At 43.4% G+C, this 17,137-nt stretch overlaps 1 protein-coding gene across 1 annotated transcript in view; it reads left to right on the forward strand.

The window, feature by feature from the left end:
• The first annotated feature begins 2,771 nt into the window (after window positions 1-2,771).
• mob2 (MOB kinase activator 2) overlaps window positions 2,772-17,137 on the forward strand; it is a 65,537-nt gene continuing 51,171 nt past the window's right edge. The window contains exon 1 of the mRNA XM_022754309.1: window positions 2,772-3,286. Coding sequence (XP_022610030.1) covers window positions 3,270-3,286 — 17 coding nt within the window. The 5' untranslated portion in view covers window positions 2,772-3,269. The remainder of the gene's footprint in view (window positions 3,287-17,137) is intronic.

Consider the following 17,137-nt stretch of genomic DNA (forward strand, 5'->3'; position numbering starts at 1 on the left):
TTGCTGGCATGAAAATGGTAACAACACAAGTTGTTGAGAGGCCTATTAAAAATCTGCGTGTGTATGGAAGTTCTCCACATAATTTCAACATGTATGTAGTTTAACTGTAGTCTGATTTTAATTCAGACATATGAGAATGATTCTAATCAGCTCCACACTACATAAAGTGCAGATTTCAAACTGAAATGAGGGGAAAAAGCTGGTCTCAGATCTGAGTTTAGGTGTCAGTACTAGTATCAGAAAAAAAGTGGTAATTCTGAATCTCTAACTGACTTTTCCGGTGTTTTACTTTCACTTTTGTCAATAAATATTGGCACTGACTGTACAGCTCAGACCAAAGGTCAGTGTAGTATCTGCACAGGTCTGGTGTCAACAATCATCCCACACTGCCCCTGTGTGGCTGATAATGGCATTACACCAGGTTTGACCACTCTGTCAGCCTCCTGTCAATCATCACTGTAACTCCGCCTCTCTGTGAACTGATTGGAGGACAGCAGGGCGCTGGAGTGTCAACGAGCCAATCATGTGGCTCTGCCTCCTGTTAACAGGGCTCCTATTCTGAATGCCCTCTCCGTGCCTGTGTGCTACTGTTATTTATAGAAGCCTAGAGATGCACAGTGGAGCATGGAAGAGGAAGAAAAGGGGGAGGAAGTAAAGAGAGGGTGAGACAGAAAATGAAGAAGGAAGAGAGGAATCTTGGGAGTTGATGACGACCATATGTCTTGCTCTAATGGTCTCTCAGAGAGACGGACAGGAGTGGACCAGTCATTTTTGTAGGGCACAATACATATTAATCCCATCTTCACAAACTGCATCTGCCTGATTGATGGTTTTCTTAAAGAGGAAAATGGGTGAAAAAGAGCAGGGAGTGGAAGACGGGATAGAGCTATTAAAAGCTACTGTGTATAGAGTGAATGAGCAAGGGTTGAGGTTAAGGCAGGGGTACATGAGGAGTTATGTGATTAAATATAGAACCCCCAACTGGAAAACAAAGGGCTAATGATGAAGACCACTGCAGTTATCAAATCACAATTTCTATTTTCTAAATTATAAAAAAACAGTAGGGCCACAACTAACACCTACTTCCATGATCAATTATCCTGTCAATTATGTTTTCGACTCATTGCTCAATGAGAATGACTCAACAGAATGTCAGAAAATTGTGAAAAATGCCCATCACAATTTGTCACCTGGTCACTTCAAGGTGTTTTCAAATGTCCTGTTTACTTCGACCAACAATCCACAGCTTAAGCATTTTCAATTTAAAATGATGTATAACAGTACAAAAGCAAATCCTCATTTTTGAGAAGCAGTTTTGCTCAATAAATACGATTAACAATTAACTGCTTATGGAAATAGTTGGTGATTAATTTTTTCTTTATCAAATAATCAACTCGTTTAGCACTACTTTTTTTGTGGCTGATCAAGTGGCATAAAAACAGCAAGGCAGATGAACTACCTGAAGGTTCACGGACTGCAGATCAAGTGTCATGATTTTGGATCGCTGAAATTTTAATCTACCTTAACTGATCAAATGTCATCTTGTCTGGGTCAATGAAGAGTAGAATGGCAGGCAGGTCACAATTTAACTAGAGGAATTGTGCAATAGAACAAATTAGTTAAACATAAAACACAGTTCTGTCTGAGGACAGTCAGTTTCTGAGAACAAGTATAACAATAGCTGACACAGTATAATAATTTAGCCACTGATATATTGTTCATTACTGTAAGTGCTGTCCCTGCACAGGTTCACAGAGAGGGGTCGATGCACAGGACTGCCTTTCTGTTGAGACTTATGGCCACCAATGACATTTCTCTGGGTTTCATTTGAAGGGTTATTTCTGTTCTATGTGTGGATGGTGGGAATTACAGAAGGCTAAAATAACTGTTGGGCCCTGGGTCATAAATTTGCCATACGGCTTCTATTGACCTCCCCTCTCATCAACTAGTACTCCTGTACTGGGATGATACCACCTGGCCCAAAGGTTTCCCTATTGTACTATGTAAACTCAAACAATAAGTCTCTGAAGACTAGATTTTTACACATGGCGCAAATCCCTATAACATTTGCAATTAATCAAATTACAAACACCCACTGAAAATGCAGTAAACCCGGGCCTCTGTGGGTTTGGTAACCTGAAGCTGCTGCCCACAAATTTTAGCACCAAAACCAAAATTGGTATGTGTGAAAACAATAATCAGTCAGAGGGAGCTGTCCTTTCATACAAACACCACCAAACATTCTATAAAAAAAAAAAGATTAAAGGAGTGACAGCAAAGCTATTAGGTTATTTAGTTATTTGAAAGGTTTTCTTATGACAGGTTTCCAAATGTTTGGCTTGTGTCCCCTTTAAATGAAGCAGTTTCTATTTGTGAGCCCTCATCATAAGTTATAGCCTCATTGTGGCCATGTTATGAAATATTTTTTTCCTTCTTGGATTTGTCTAATTTGAAGGATTTTTAGGTGAATGCATGTGGGATTTCACAAACATTTGATCAACCCCTAACTAATGTGACTAATGTGTTGCAATCAAACTTGGTTGCATGACAACAGCAGATGTGATCATATTCATTAAAGTGTTTTGGTTGTGGATGTCTACATATGGCGTTGACACTGACTTTATCTTTTTACCTGAACTGCTAACTACATATCCCATTGCTTCCATGTCCATAGCCCTGCGTGACACGCATGTTACGCATAGGAGAGACAGAGTGGGTCGGGTCTGTGTTTACTTCCGGACTCCGATTTAGACTTCGCTCAGAGAGCAGCAGCTCCAGTGGAGGTTCAGGCTGTCAGCTAGCACGGTAGCCATACAAGGCTTCATGACAGAGGTTACAGGGTTGCCCAGCGGCACCCCAACAGACGAGCCTCACTCGGCGCCACTGCACATCGGACACCGCGACTCCGGGCGGACCCGCACCGCTGCCCCCGCTCTCCTCCGCTCGCCTCCGTGCTCAAAGTCACTCAATGCTGCGTTCCCGCTACCAGCTAACAGACTGATCTGACTGTGTTCCTGCCACTTCATGATCCGAGCTAGCTGGGGATCAAAACAAGGACAATCGCTCAAAGTTTAAGCGCTGTTTGTATTTCACCGCCCGGGATCAAGCAACTGGGAGAGACGCGGGCCCCGGGGACAGCGACGGGACTCGGGGGCCAGGCAGCCAGGGCAGCGAGGGTGGTGGCTGGATAGACTAGGGGGTCGCCTCCAGCTCCTGGTGGATTTATCCCCTGCCAGCTAACGTTAGCTCAGCTAGCTACAAACAGCACCATGGACTGGTTAATGGGGTGAGTACAGACAGCTAACTTGCCGAGCTAGCTTGCTCTCCTCTGACAGGTCAACTGCGCAGTCTTTCTGATGCTGGCTGCAAATCCACCGCTCAGTGGCTGACACCGCCAGGGTCAGCATTAGACAGGTGCACTGTCGTGCTGAACACTGTGCATTTTCCACTTTAACGCGTTAAGCTGGCTCTAAGCAGGTAGCATGTTGCCAGCGTAGCTTAGCTCTGCGATGCTAGCTTGGTAGCAAAGCTGGCAACGGTCTCATCCTGCAACGGTAAACCGACCTAATGTTACCCAGGGCCAGGTGGTATTTTTGGGCATCTCTGTGTCCTGCAGCTAACTATCCAACGATGGTAGTGCCCAGATTAGGTAGTGGGAATATCTCTGTACAGGGAGTTTATTTATAGGAATGGTGAACACAGCAAATGAGCTAACGTTAGCTGCCTGTCAGTCTGGCTAACGCGGCTGTGCCCGGTTTTAGTTTATTTCCTGTGCAAGGTGCGCCGGTCTGCGGGACTACCGTTAGCAGTAATGCTAACCCTGTGCCACCTTTGGGACACGCAGAGGCTCCGGTGTCAGCGAGCTCACTGATGGAGAGTAGACCTGTTATACCTGTGAGATGGATACCCAGCAAACATTATGCAGATGTTGGATGACTGCAGTGTGTAATTTAACAGAAGCCCAAGGTTTCCACCTTAAACCCAGTTTAAGGTGATTGATAAGCTTTGTGAAAATCTCGCCTTGATGTAGCACGTGACACCCGGCAGAAGCTTATGATTCTGTTTTGTCACTTTATTTTTAGCTTGGTATTGTCCACGCCATGAGTTTGGTGGTCAGTACTAATGGATAAGATGGATGTCTCAGTATGACACCTGCTATAAAGGTTATATAGGATCATTGTATTCAGGATTAAGCTATGACATCAGTGTACATGATAGAGTAGTATCCCAAAGCCTACTAGCCCAGTCTGCTGTCAAAGAACTGACATATGTTATCTTGCATTTACTTACCTATTTGCTATGCAAAGTTAAAGGCACTAGATTGTCTGTTCAGAACGTAAGTCATATTTGACTGTAAGGAAGGAGGGACTGACTGAAGTCACAGTCCAAGGTGTGTTTTCATGCACATAGCTAAGCTTTAATTTCATTCTGTGAATGTGGGTTCAGATATCTTTCCAAAGAGGACAACCACAGGTCTTTGGCATATCACACAAGGTTTGGACTTGCACAGTAAGGTGTGCCTCTGTGAGGTTATTCTTTTTTTTTCTTGACTGCTTATCAGGTAGCACTTTACAAGCAGATCAGGGTTGAGGAAGGGTGGAGGCCTGTTTTCAGGGGTGTTTCTTCACATTGTGACATTTTGGCTTAGAGATAGCAAAGTAGCCCCTTGCTTACCCCCTTCAACCAGAATACCAGCCAGCTGCCACCACTGATTACTAAATGTTACCTCTGCCACGGAGGTTCTGTTTTTGGTCCCACTGGCTGGTCTTTCTGAATAGCAGGATGTTCGAGAAACTACTTTACAAACTTCAGTGAAGGTTGATTAGTTTTTCACTCATAGTTACTGAAGTGCAAAGCATGAACACCTTTGAGTGTTTGGTTCAACACTTGGTCTTGCTCATCTTTATCCTCACAGACGTTCCACCATTTTTACAAGGCAGCCTTTTCCTTCAAATACCATCCAATCTTTATAAATAAGATATTTAAATGTCCCTGCAAAAAAGTTAGTGTGTTTTTGGTATTTCATGCAGTTTTTCTATGCATAAAATAAGAGAATTCTGCAGGTTTGTGAGACATGTTGCCTCTGAATGCTCTCTTGTTTTTATTTTAGTTTTTATTTTCCTCATGTTTTTTCCCCTCCTGCTGACACTTGTTTTCCTGGTTTTGCAAACTGGTTCTTGCATTGACTTGTCTCAAGTTGCATCAGTCCTCTCAATTGTAAATGTGATTAATAGATCTCAACCTCCTTTTCCATTTTCTCTGAGTCATTGACATGAAATAATAATAGTTTCTTCGCCCCGACAGTTGGTGCTGTCAGACAAAAACTGGTTTGCTCAGTGATCTGTTAGGAATTCAAGAGCAACACCCAGTTACGTCTTGGTGTTAGAGGAGGTGAGGAAAGTGAAGAACCATGTATGAGTAAAAGAGGAGACCGCTGCCTGCCTGTGCTTGCTAACAGCTGGGATTATCATGATTGTTACTTAATGTAGTTGATATTAATTCACATTCACCATCTTAGGAAAATTGTTTTAATTTTTAATTTTAAGTTTTAATTATCTTTTTTTTTATGGAGTGACAGAGAAAAAAAGTCATGTTTATTCATGTCAAGCAAAGTAGGGTACCTCCAGTGTGTCATTAATGTCAAGTTTGTCTATTAAACTGTTGTGCTTTATACCCACTGATGGCATTTGGGCGTGCTGAGAGTTTGTGTTTACCTGCATGTTATAAGAGCACGTTGTCTACTGTGTATATATGGGTAAGGTGGGTATGTGAGCTGAATGCATTGGGAGCGAACAGGCATGCGTCCAGTGTGCGTCACTGACAGAGTGGAGGCCATGAATGAGTTAACCAAGCGTGTAATCACTCTGAATACAGACCCAGGGTGAAGGACGCCACAGCCAGGACTGATGGAAGGAGGAAAAGAGGAGAGAAAAGAGAGAGAGAGAGAGGGCTCATGGATGATGGAAGAAAGAGATGGCATGGCGAAAGCAGCTGATTTGGGGAGAAGCGTGCAGATGCAGAGAGAGGGATAGGATGGAGCCTGATGATTGAGAGAGGAAAGACTAATGAGGGAAAGGCAGGGTGATCTAAAGGGATAGAGGAATGGGATATAGTATGACCAGTGGATGGAAAAGGAGGGAAGGATGGAGGGAGGGGATATGAATGGTTGGTTAGAGAGAAAAATAGAAGAAATTAGCAGGTGGGGGGAAGGGGTGGTGTAGTTAATAAGAAGGATGAAGCTCTCACATGGGGGTCTGTAGCAGATGACAAGCCCATGATGGCCTACTAATGGTGGACAGAAGGAGATCTAGAGACAGTGATATGGGAGCTTACACACAACAATAGACATCTTCTCTGTGCTTTCTGCAGGAAGCTACAGATAACACCTCTTGGTATTAGCGTGTATCACCTTGCTGAATAACATAAGCCAAAATGTGTTACCACACTACACGCGGTCTCTCTCTCCACTGTGTATTTATTTTGGACAGAGAGCATTATTTCAGAGCTGAATGACCTCATCTGTCCAGACTCAGCATCAGACAGGACGCTAAATCGCCAGGGAGATGCACGGCGCCTAAATGCGTCTCTTCCTGCTGGGTGAAATGAGCAGGCTTTGACAGATGTTTAATCCCCTTGCTTTTGAGTGATGGATTGGTAATGCTGAGCGAGGAGCGAGAGAATGGAAAATACAGTGGCTAAGTGGAGTGCTGCTTTAGGCTGCCCAACCTGAGTCAGATTTAATGTACACTTAGCTCGCACTGCATCACCTGTGACTAAATGCTATATAGGTAGAGTGTATCATTATTCTGCAACTTTGGAGTAATGCAAGTAATGGTATAAAAGATTCCAGTAATGAGGGCCTGGTTCTTGTATCCATCTTTCATTTTGTGGATAACAATTTTTAGGCATGATGTTTTTGTCAGGTTCTTGTTCTTGACATTCTTTGTTGTTTTTCTTAGAAAAAAGTATGACTAAGACTGGTATTGAACCTCAAAACTTTTTGAGTACCAGCTGAAATGTGTCCATAGCAACGAGTATTGTAAACTGTCAAGTACAGATAGTTGGCTTTGAATTCTTGACACATTCACAGTCTTGTGTACGTATTCTTTGATCAGATATTGTCTTGGAATTAGTGCTGCAACTACTGATATGACTACTACACAGAGTGACATTTTCATCATCAGGAAATCTGGTAATTATTTATCTCAATTTAGTCTGTGAAATGCCCATCACAATTTCCCATGGTACTGAGCCATTAAATTTCCATAATATAAGACAAAGAAAAGTAGAAAATCTTTACTGGAACCAGCAAATGTGTGGCACTTTTGCTTGAAAAATTATGATCAATCAATTTTTAATATGGTAATCCATCTATTTACTAATGGTTTCAGCTGTGATTTATATTACAACTTTGTCCATTTAAGACTATTTAATCGTAGTTTTTGTAGACAATATTAAACACTGATGTTTGGTAAGTTTGGCTTGCAATGCAAAAGAAATCAAAGGGTTTTTCTAGAGAAAAAATGTTTACCATCCTTTAAGTAAGGTATCAATAAAGCATTGTTCTATCATGGGTGCTGAAATATAGGTGTCATATCCATGCAGAATTATATATTTTTGGGTAACTCGGTCCAGGCGCTGCACACTGCTGGAGTTTAGCTGCTCATCCTATGTCTCTGTAATCATTTCTCCTTTTTTGAGCTTCTTTGCCAGTTGACCTGTCAGCTACAATTGTCAAAAATTAAAAACAAGAGTGGAGACAGTGTCAGCTGATGGAAGATAGAAAAAAGGGGAATTCACAAGAACCGGCTGAATTTCCCCTACCGTGAGAGACGTCTGTGTATTTGCAACTTACTGCCTTACCGCCGTGGCTCACGTCCAAAAAACAAGTGTGTTTTGGTGTCTCACAGGAGCTTTTTACTGGTGTGATTCTTCTCACCTTGTTTGTGGTGCATTTTCTGTAACGTTTCATGGCCCACAACCCTGTTTGATAGTCTCAAGTTTCTCATGCTCCGGCAGTTAGACAGCTATCATGTAAATAGGAGTATAGCATAATTCTGTATTTGAAGTTCAAAAGCATGGAGGCAGCACCTCAGGGATTTATAGAGACCACTTCTCAGTTTCAACCCTAACAATCTAAATGGCCTGAGATCATTTTCTCTTACAGTGTTTGATCATATTAATAGTAGTGAAGTGGGTGGGTGGGTATCTGGCAGTTAGGGTTCCTGTGATAACAGTGCCGTTGATATTTTCCATGTTAGGTGATTGGCCATTGTTAACTATTATATGGCCGTGAAACTTTCCACTTCAGTCATCAAATCATGAAAAGCTTGGCTTCGTGAAAAAACATCAAAGCCTTATAACTTTACATGTAATTTCTGTAGATAAATGAGCTGCGAGATACAGAAAGTGCTGCAAAACTAAACCTCAACTGTCCCAGTTTCAATTCTGTTGTTGTGTAATTTTGGATTTTAGATCAATTTGTGATTGATTCGGCAACTATAGTGCAGGTTAGTGCAGATTTTGTTCGTGACTGTAGCAGTGAGGCGTTCTGCTCTGGCTGGTGTTGTCTCCGAACAGCTGATGAGGCTGAAGAGTGTTGTATTGTTTAGTGGCACTCAACGTACCAAACTCCAGTGGGAGAAAAAAGGGAATTGTCAGGTACATGGATGAAACATTTAAAATGGAGTTTTGTTGAATTATGCAGAAGGCTCCTGTGTTTGCATGTTGAGATTTGTCATAACCTTTCAAATATGAATTTACTGTGGGGTGAAAACACTTAGCTACTTCATATCTGATACGAAGTACACTGTCTCTCCTAAAGAAGATTCCAAACCACCTTAATCCAGTGAAATGGACCACAAAACTTATGTCTTTCAAACAGACTTTAAGAAATATACCCAAAAATGTCAGTACATCAGTCTTACAAATCTCCTATTGCCTTATTTACATATCAACTGATCTCTGCATGCGGTCCTGAGAGACTGTGTGGTAGCATTTGGCTGATGTTGATTGTAGTTTCACTCTGAGTCAGTGTTTGAATAACATCCCTCTTATGTGTTTGACTTGTGTGTGTCTGTGTGTGTAGATCTTCCCAATGGGGATTTTGCACATTGCAGCCCTGTCCTCATACAACCCAAGTGCCTTATTACCATCTCCACCACACACACACACACACACACACATACACTACTTTACACAGTCTCAGCCCAGGTGGCTGCTTCCGCTGCTCGCACCGCAGATGCAGGGCTGATAATAGGCTGTGACAGACGAGCAGACATCATCTCAAAGCAGTCACCTGCCCGAGAATAGAAACTAACCAGCACTGTCATCGTGTTGCTTGGTCTAGACAAGGGTGGAGTTTGACTTTGCTGTCTTTATTTCTAGCTCTGCGATCCTCCACAGTGCTCCTCTGCTTCAGTGTTTATTTATCAGGGCTGACCTGAGGGCTGTGCGGAAGTCAGCTCACCAGACGGTCTCAGTGTCCGCCTGGGAAGGAACCGTTAACTCGATTGTTACTGTGACAGCAAAGAGAGCTTCTGTTGGCTTTCTGCGTGTCAGAGCCTACAGTGAGAATCCCTCTCTATTAACAATCAATTTATTGTGTCTGGCTCTAAAGTTGCTTTACGACTTACACACCCAATGCAGCCCAGGCCAAGATTTTTAAGACCATTTTAAGCCAGCCAAACCTTTAACGGGACAGTAATGTGGTTTGGATTTACAAACTCGCCTCGTGTTGTGAGTGGCAGTTAGCCCAGTGTCTCGACACGCTTCGGTTCTCCACGGCACCCGACCCTGAGAAAAATGACCCCATGGTTCACATCGGTTGTTTTGCAAAAGTGACATCCTTTGACTGACGGTGTTAGGTGCATAACTTATTCATTAACAGTTTTAAGTTTCCAGTCATTCAGTCAGTAAAGGACTTACAGTATATGTCGGAGCTGAGGTCGTTATCAAACTGGAATCCAGCTGGCTGTGAGCATGAGCTTTTGTCTTCTGTAAAGCCAAGACAAGGATTCTTCTCTAGAGCTCAATTAGTCCATCAATCTACATGTCAATCCACAGAAAATTGATAAGAGATTTTTCTGTGTAATTGATAAATCGATCATAATCATTTTTATGCAGGTTCTAGCTGCTCAAAACTGAGGATTTGTTGCATTTCTTTGCCTTATGTGATAATAAACTGAATACTGTATATTTGGACTGTTGGTGAAAGAAAAGTTGAAATTTAAAGATGTTACCTTGTGATTTCTGAAACTATGTTTTATGGACCAGATGATTAAGTGAACCTCTCTGCAATGTAATATAGTCCAGTTTGTTAACGCTGCTGTACCTACTGTCTTTGTGAAGCTGATAATGTTTTCACAGTTTTCTCAATTTTTAAAACCTTCAGATAGGTGTTGAAGCAATAGTGGATTCTGAAGAACTGTATACAGTGAAATAATTTGTCCACCCCCATTTACAAGGGGAGAAAATATTAGGAATATCCCATAATACAGTGCCATTCACCACCAAAACAAAAACTAGGGCTTCTAACATTGCCTCACAACAAAAACAAAAAGTCTAAATCTGAGCATTTCCAATGGGTTGCAATCAATTGTACATGGATTAATATGTTTTCATCATTGGTTTACATGCCTTGGTTTCCAGTTGGAGCTGAGATAAACTCCACCCATGCTTTGATGGAGCGGTGTGGCCTAGGGGCTCAGCGGCAGGCTTCAGGCTATTCTACCATGATGTGCTGCCGTGCTGAGGGATTGGCTGGATGACAAGAAGACTAGTTGGTTTGTTTACTCCCCAGAAAGGGCACTTAAGTCACTTTCAACCCTCCAACTCACTCTGTCTTTCACCCCCTGACTCAGTTCGTCTCTCCTCCTCTATCTCTCTTCCTCTCGTTTTGATTCTCTCCCCCATTTGCTCTCTCTCTCTCTCTCTCTCTCTCTCTCTCTCTCTCTCTCTCTCTCTCTCTCTCTCCTCCTCTCCTTCGGGACGCTGATGTGCAGAGACGTTTGCGTGCTTGGCTGCTGCCTGAGTTGGACTGTTGAGCCGCAGAGAGCAAGGCAACGCTGAACAGGCCCAGGGCAGCCGCAGCCCTCTGCGAGAGATGTTTAACAAACAAAAGCTAGAGGGGTGTTAGCTGCATATTAGGAGCTGAACCTGTAGGAGGATAGCGTATATGCTGAGTAATATTGCACAAGCTCTATCACGCTGCTACTGTGTTCTGCCCTAATATGTCTTTGGGCAAGGGAAAGAGGAAGGAAAACAGTGGAAAGCAAAGCAGAGCTGGAGGGGCACAGTCTAAACAAACAAGCCCTCTGCTCCCCTCTCTGACATCAGCCCCCTTCTTTGACTTTTGGCAGCGTTCACTGCTCATCAAGGCTGCATCGTTATTTTTGGGGCAACAGTAGCTGATTCCCTCGCTTTTCCAGCAGCACAAGAGAGCAAAAAGTGAGGGGCCGGGCGGTCGCCGCGCCTTAACAGCTCAGCTGTCACTGTTCAGAGGTGTCGATGACTTTGGGTCACAGGAAGATGACACTTAGAGCAAATAGTTGACCTGGTAACAACCACGACTAGCAGCTCTGGCACAGCACTGAGTGGAAGTGTTTGCAATCAACACAGAAAGAACTATTGTCTGTCCATTTATAACATAACACAACAAATCTTTGGTGTGTTTGCAGTGCAGTTTTAAAGGAGCTGGAGTCTAAAGAAAAGCTCTGAGTGAATTGTAAGCAAGCTTTCCCAGGCATGAAGTCACGATACTCTATCATGGAGTGTTTTAAGGAGATCAGTGGACATTGAGGGAGATATAAAGGCCCTATTGAATGCCTTTTGAGGAGGCAAATAGCCTGGGTACAAAAACACACACATACATAGACACACTCTTGAGTAAATACTCATGTACTCTCAGGTTTGTCTCCTGAGATGCTTCTCTACTTCCTTGTCCTCCTTTCCCATTCTCTTGAGGCAGGGACAGGGAGAGGCCCAGAAATGAACGTGATACCAGAATGACTCGGCAGTTTGCCTTTCACTGAATATGCAAAAGTTGACAATTGGAGAATCCAAATGCACGCACAGCTGTATTAAGCACTGTCCTCAACACCAGAGATGGAAACTCAGTGTGGTGTTTTTGTCCTTTTTTTCATTTTTTAAACCAAATGTTTGAGTGAGGATGAGGTTTCAAAAGCCTGAAGACAGTACATGCTGTGTGAGTATGGTGCAACCTAATACTGTGATGGATCAAGAGGCTGCAAATGCAACCCAACTCAATACCTGGAGCTGGCTGTGCTTGTGAAGCCTCTCCACCCACTCGAATGGGTCCTGACCTGTTCAAAAGCCTGAGCGGTCTGCATTTCACAGTGTCAACCGCACAGATTGCTGACATTTCACCAGCAGCCTTTGATACATATGATGTGGTAACCACCAGTATGCGCAGTAGACCTCCTTTTCTTATATAAAGTGACCATATATTTGGAAATATATTGATCCCCACATTCATTTTGTTACGGCTTTTACTTTGACGGTGTTCTGCTCATTTGTGCCACACTGTTGTGTTGCTCCTGGCATGGCCCTGGGTGTCAGTGTGTGTGTCTGTGTTGCCTCTATTTCACTTGGCAGGAGAGTGGCACCATGCTGTGACTGTGTTTACTCTTTCGTAACGCTCTGGGCAGCCCTGCCCAGTACACACAACTGGCACTGCCATCGGATGGAGAGAGAGAGAGAGAGAGAGAGAGAGGAACAGAGGAAGAGAAAAGAGTGACAGAGGGCAGGAACAGTCATCACTAATCAGCTGCTCTCTCACTCTCTATCGCTCCTTTTCTTTTTTTTGTTTTTGGTCCAAACAGGATACGTTATTTAATTTCAGGCCAACATTGTCACACAGATCCTGGACTTCAGCGCCTCCTCCAGAAGCAGGACTGGCTACCACAGGCCTGGGAGCAGTCACTGTCCTGTCAGAGAGTATCATAGTCATGGACCGCCGGCGGCTAGAGCTGTCTTAAGATCACCTAAAATAAGTTGAACCCCCTGCAGCAGGATTTATGGTTGTTGTTGCCATCCACCCACACGGGACACCCTGCAGAGCAGTTGAATGCGTTTAGTTTTGGGGTTTTTTTGGACAGTCTTTTAGATTCAGTTTATGCTGTAAATGACATCTAATGATGCCTTTCTTCTTTTGAGCAGAAGCATGTTTAACCTGTCAATTTACATGGTTGTTTTCAAGACATCTTACGGTTCCACTTGCATTTTCTAAATAATCAGACAAGAACAAGATTTGTATGTCATTATACTCAATCTCATTATGAGAGGTCATCTTCTGATTGTTTTGATATAAATGTGGCAGTAATGCCAAATAGAGTGGCACATTATCATTATATCATTATCATTATTAGTAAACAGGCCTCATTACTCTGTGTCTACAGAGTCACAACGTGGTGTCTTTGAGCTATTGATACAAGTCCAGCTATTCAATATCCAACCTTTAACTCACTTCAGCTTGATGCAATTTGTGTCCAGGTGATTATTAGACTAACATCGGCTTTGGGTCTGGCGGGCTATGCAAAGATTCCTTTTCACATCTCCACCTCCCTGTGAGTTGTAAAAATGTTTTTTGTGGGGTTTTTTTCCTTTTTTTTTTTTCTTTTCAGTGGCTTGTTTTTCTTGAATCTCTAAATAGTTGTTGAAATAAAATGATTTCTTCTGACTTTAATGCAGGCTCTTCAGGCAAGGCTGGCCACTATCATATGCCACTGGCAGCGTTAGAACCAAAACCTGATCACATAAACGTCCGACTTTCCACCGTCGTCCACTGAAACAAAAGAGACCAACCACAAAACTTCCTTGACTTAGCCAATAACATGAACAGCTGGGATGTGACTTGTAGAGAAAAAAAAAATGGGAAGGTGGGGTCCTGGAAGCGCCAGAGAAAAAGAGAGAGGGGACAGAAGAGGAGAGGGCAGCTGATAAGGAGGAGGAGCTGCGGGAGAATACAGAAACTGTGGGTAAAGCGTGAGGGAAGGAGGGAAACGATAGAGGCACAGAGGCGATAGGTGAGATATGGAGATAAATGGGAGGCGGCTACGTGGGTCACAGAGCTAGATTAGAAACAGCAGAGGTTTGCAATAGAGGACAGAGAGGGAGATTTAACAGCAGGGGCCCAGGCTGCTGGTGACAGAGAGAGAGAGAGAGAGAGAAATGAGGAGCCTCGTGCAGGTCTGAAACGGGAGAAAGCCAACAGAAGAAAAAAGAGAAATAAAAATGCATTGAATACCCTGTCTAGACCCTGTATCCATTGAATTGATTCCCAAAACCTTAAAACAAAGATCCGAGTGTTTGCCCAGGAGAACATTAGGCCCTCATTCCGCCTCAAAGATAAGAGACCTTAATTTGTCTTGGAGGAGGAAGCCTTTAATTCTGGGTGATTTTATTTATTTTTTCCACAAAGATGTAGCCAGAGGCTTCAGCTGAGTGGTGAGCTGCTAAATCTGTGCAGAGCTGGTGGGCTGCTGGCATTGGTGTAAGCTAGCTAGGTTTGTCCTTGGTGGCTGAGGCTAGGCCGCTAGGCTGGTCTGAACTGTAATTGGATTAGAGATCTCTGCGTCGCATCAGGCAAGAGAAGCCGAGTGTGCACACACGCCTCTGAGAACCAAGTTCATCTCAGTACCCAAGGCTCTACTCCTCCTCCACCTCATTTTTTTTCCTCTTAAACGTTCTTCTTTCCTCAGCATCCAGCTATTTTCTTTATCCCCCTTTAATCAGCGACCAACCCCTTCCCCCTGGCTGTTATTTATACATGTAGGTGTGTTCAGTCATGTGCATGTACATGGATCAGCCCTGTGTCATGGATACCTTCTCCAAATGGGATTACAGGAGCTGCAGCGGAGTGTGTGATGACAACACGCAGGAGAATAAAGAACAGTAAAAAACAGTCAAGTTCAGAGAATGATGTGAACCGTCGGTACCAACATGATGGATGTTGAATATGAAGACATCCTACCGTACTTGGAAAGGGGAGCGAGAGAGCTGCTCTTACTGTAATTGGTGAACTTCCTGTTTAGCAGCTTTGGAGAGGAAGTAGAAGGCGATGTCATGGGCGATGTGCGTCCTGATTGCCTTGTTTACTCCCCTCTTGACCTTCTGGTGTGCAAAGACTTAATTAGTGAAGAGTTTCCTTCACTTTACCAAGAACTGGAATAGAGCTCATGGTAAGCTGCACTAACTTCTGTCAACTCGGATGTTAACTGGGTACAGTGTGTCCCTCATTCTTTTCATTTGTCTGTCTCACTTTGTGGCTCATTCATGTGATTTATGTGTCACGGAAGTGTCATGTTCCCTGGGATTTTAGTAATTTAGCTAATTCTCCTGTCTTTGTGATTGAAAGAGTAGGGGAAAGCTGACTTCCTGGGTCATCAACATTACCAGTAAACATTACAGTAATCATGCTTCTCTGTATCGGCAGGGAAGGGTCAGTGCCATAGAATGATTTTTTTTTTTTTTTTTTACAACAGTGCAAGCGCCAGGAAATGAAATAAAGCAAAAGCCGAGATGAAAAATGGACTTTATCTCACTGCCCGGCCTGGTGTACTAAAAGATGTCAGATGTTACTGATTACTGTAACACATGAGCAGGGGGTGGTGAGATGTGTTTTAATATTGTTTTTTGAATGGCGCAAAACTCCTTGACTAGCCAATAACATGAACAGCTTGGGATGTGACTTCGTAGAGAAAAAAAAAATAATGGGAAGGTGGGGTCCTGGAAGCGCAGAGAAAGAAGAGCAGAGGCGCGATCAGAATAGGGAGAGGGCACTGATAAGGAGGAGGAGCTGCGGGAGAATACAGAACTGTGGGTAAAGCGTGAGGGAAGGGAGGGAACACGATAGAGGACAGAGGCGATAGGTGAGATATGGAGATAATGGGAGGCGGCTACGTGGGTCACAGAGCTAGATTAGAAACGCAGAGGTTTTGCCAATAGAGGACAGAGAGGGAGAATTTAACAGCAGGGGGCCAGGCTGGCTGTACAGAGAGAGAGAGAGAGAGGAGAAATGAGGGAGCTCGTGCAGGTCTGAAAACGGGAGAAAGCCAAGAAGAAAAAGAGAAATTAAAATGCATTGAATACCCTGTCTAGACCCTGTATCCATTGATTGATCAAAACTTAAACAAAGATCCGAGTGTTTTGCCCAGGAGAACATTAGGCCCTCATTCCGCCTCAAAGATAAGAGACCTAATTTGTCTTGGAGGAGGAACCTTTAATTCTGGGTGATTTTAATTTATTTTTTCCACAAAGTGTAGCCAGAGGCTTAGCTGAGTGGTTGAGCTGCTAAATCTGTGGCAGAGCTGGTGGGTCTGTGGCATTGGTGTAAGCTAGCTAGGTTTGTCCTTGTGGCTGAGGCTAGGCCGCTAGGCTGGTTCTGAATGTAATTGGATTAGAGATCTCTCGGTCGCATCAGGCAAGAGAAGCCGAGTGTGCACACACGCCTCTGAGAAACCAACGTTCATCTCAGTACCCAAGCTCTACTCCTACCTCACCTCATTTTTTCCTCTTAAACGTTCTTCTTTCTCAGCATCCAGCTATTTTCTTTATCCCCTTTTAATCAGCGACACCCCTTCCCTGGCTGTATTTATACATGTAGGTGTGTTTCCATCATGTGCATGTACATTGGATCAGCCTGTGTAATGGATCTTCTCAAATGGGATTACAGGAGCTGCAGCGGAGTGTGTGATGAAACACGCAGGAGAATAAAGACAGTAAAAAACAAGTCAAGTTAGCAAGAATGAGTGTGAACAGTCGGTACCAACATGATGGATGTTGATATGAAGACTCTACCGTGACTGGAAAGGGGAGCGAGAAGAGCTGCTCTTACTGTAATTGGTGAACTTCCTGTTTTAGCAGCTTTGGAGAGGAAGTAGAAGGCGATGTCATGGGCGATTGTGCGTCCTGATTGCCTTGTTTACTCCCTCTTGAACTTCTGGTGTGCAAAGACTTAATTAGTGAAGAGTTTCCTTCACTTTACAAGAACTGGAATAAGAGCTCATGGTAGCTGCACTACTTCTGTCAACTCGGATGTTAACTGGGTACGTGTGTCCCTCATTCTTTTCATTTGTCTGTCTCACTTTGTGGCTCATTCATGTGATTTATGTGTCAC

Source organism: Seriola dumerili, unplaced genomic scaffold (assembly GCF_002260705.1).
Source record: "Seriola dumerili isolate Sdu_G_001 unplaced genomic scaffold, Sdu_1.0 BDQW01000219.1, whole genome shotgun sequence".
Classification (NCBI taxonomy): Eukaryota; Metazoa; Chordata; class Actinopteri; order Carangiformes; family Carangidae; genus Seriola; species Seriola dumerili.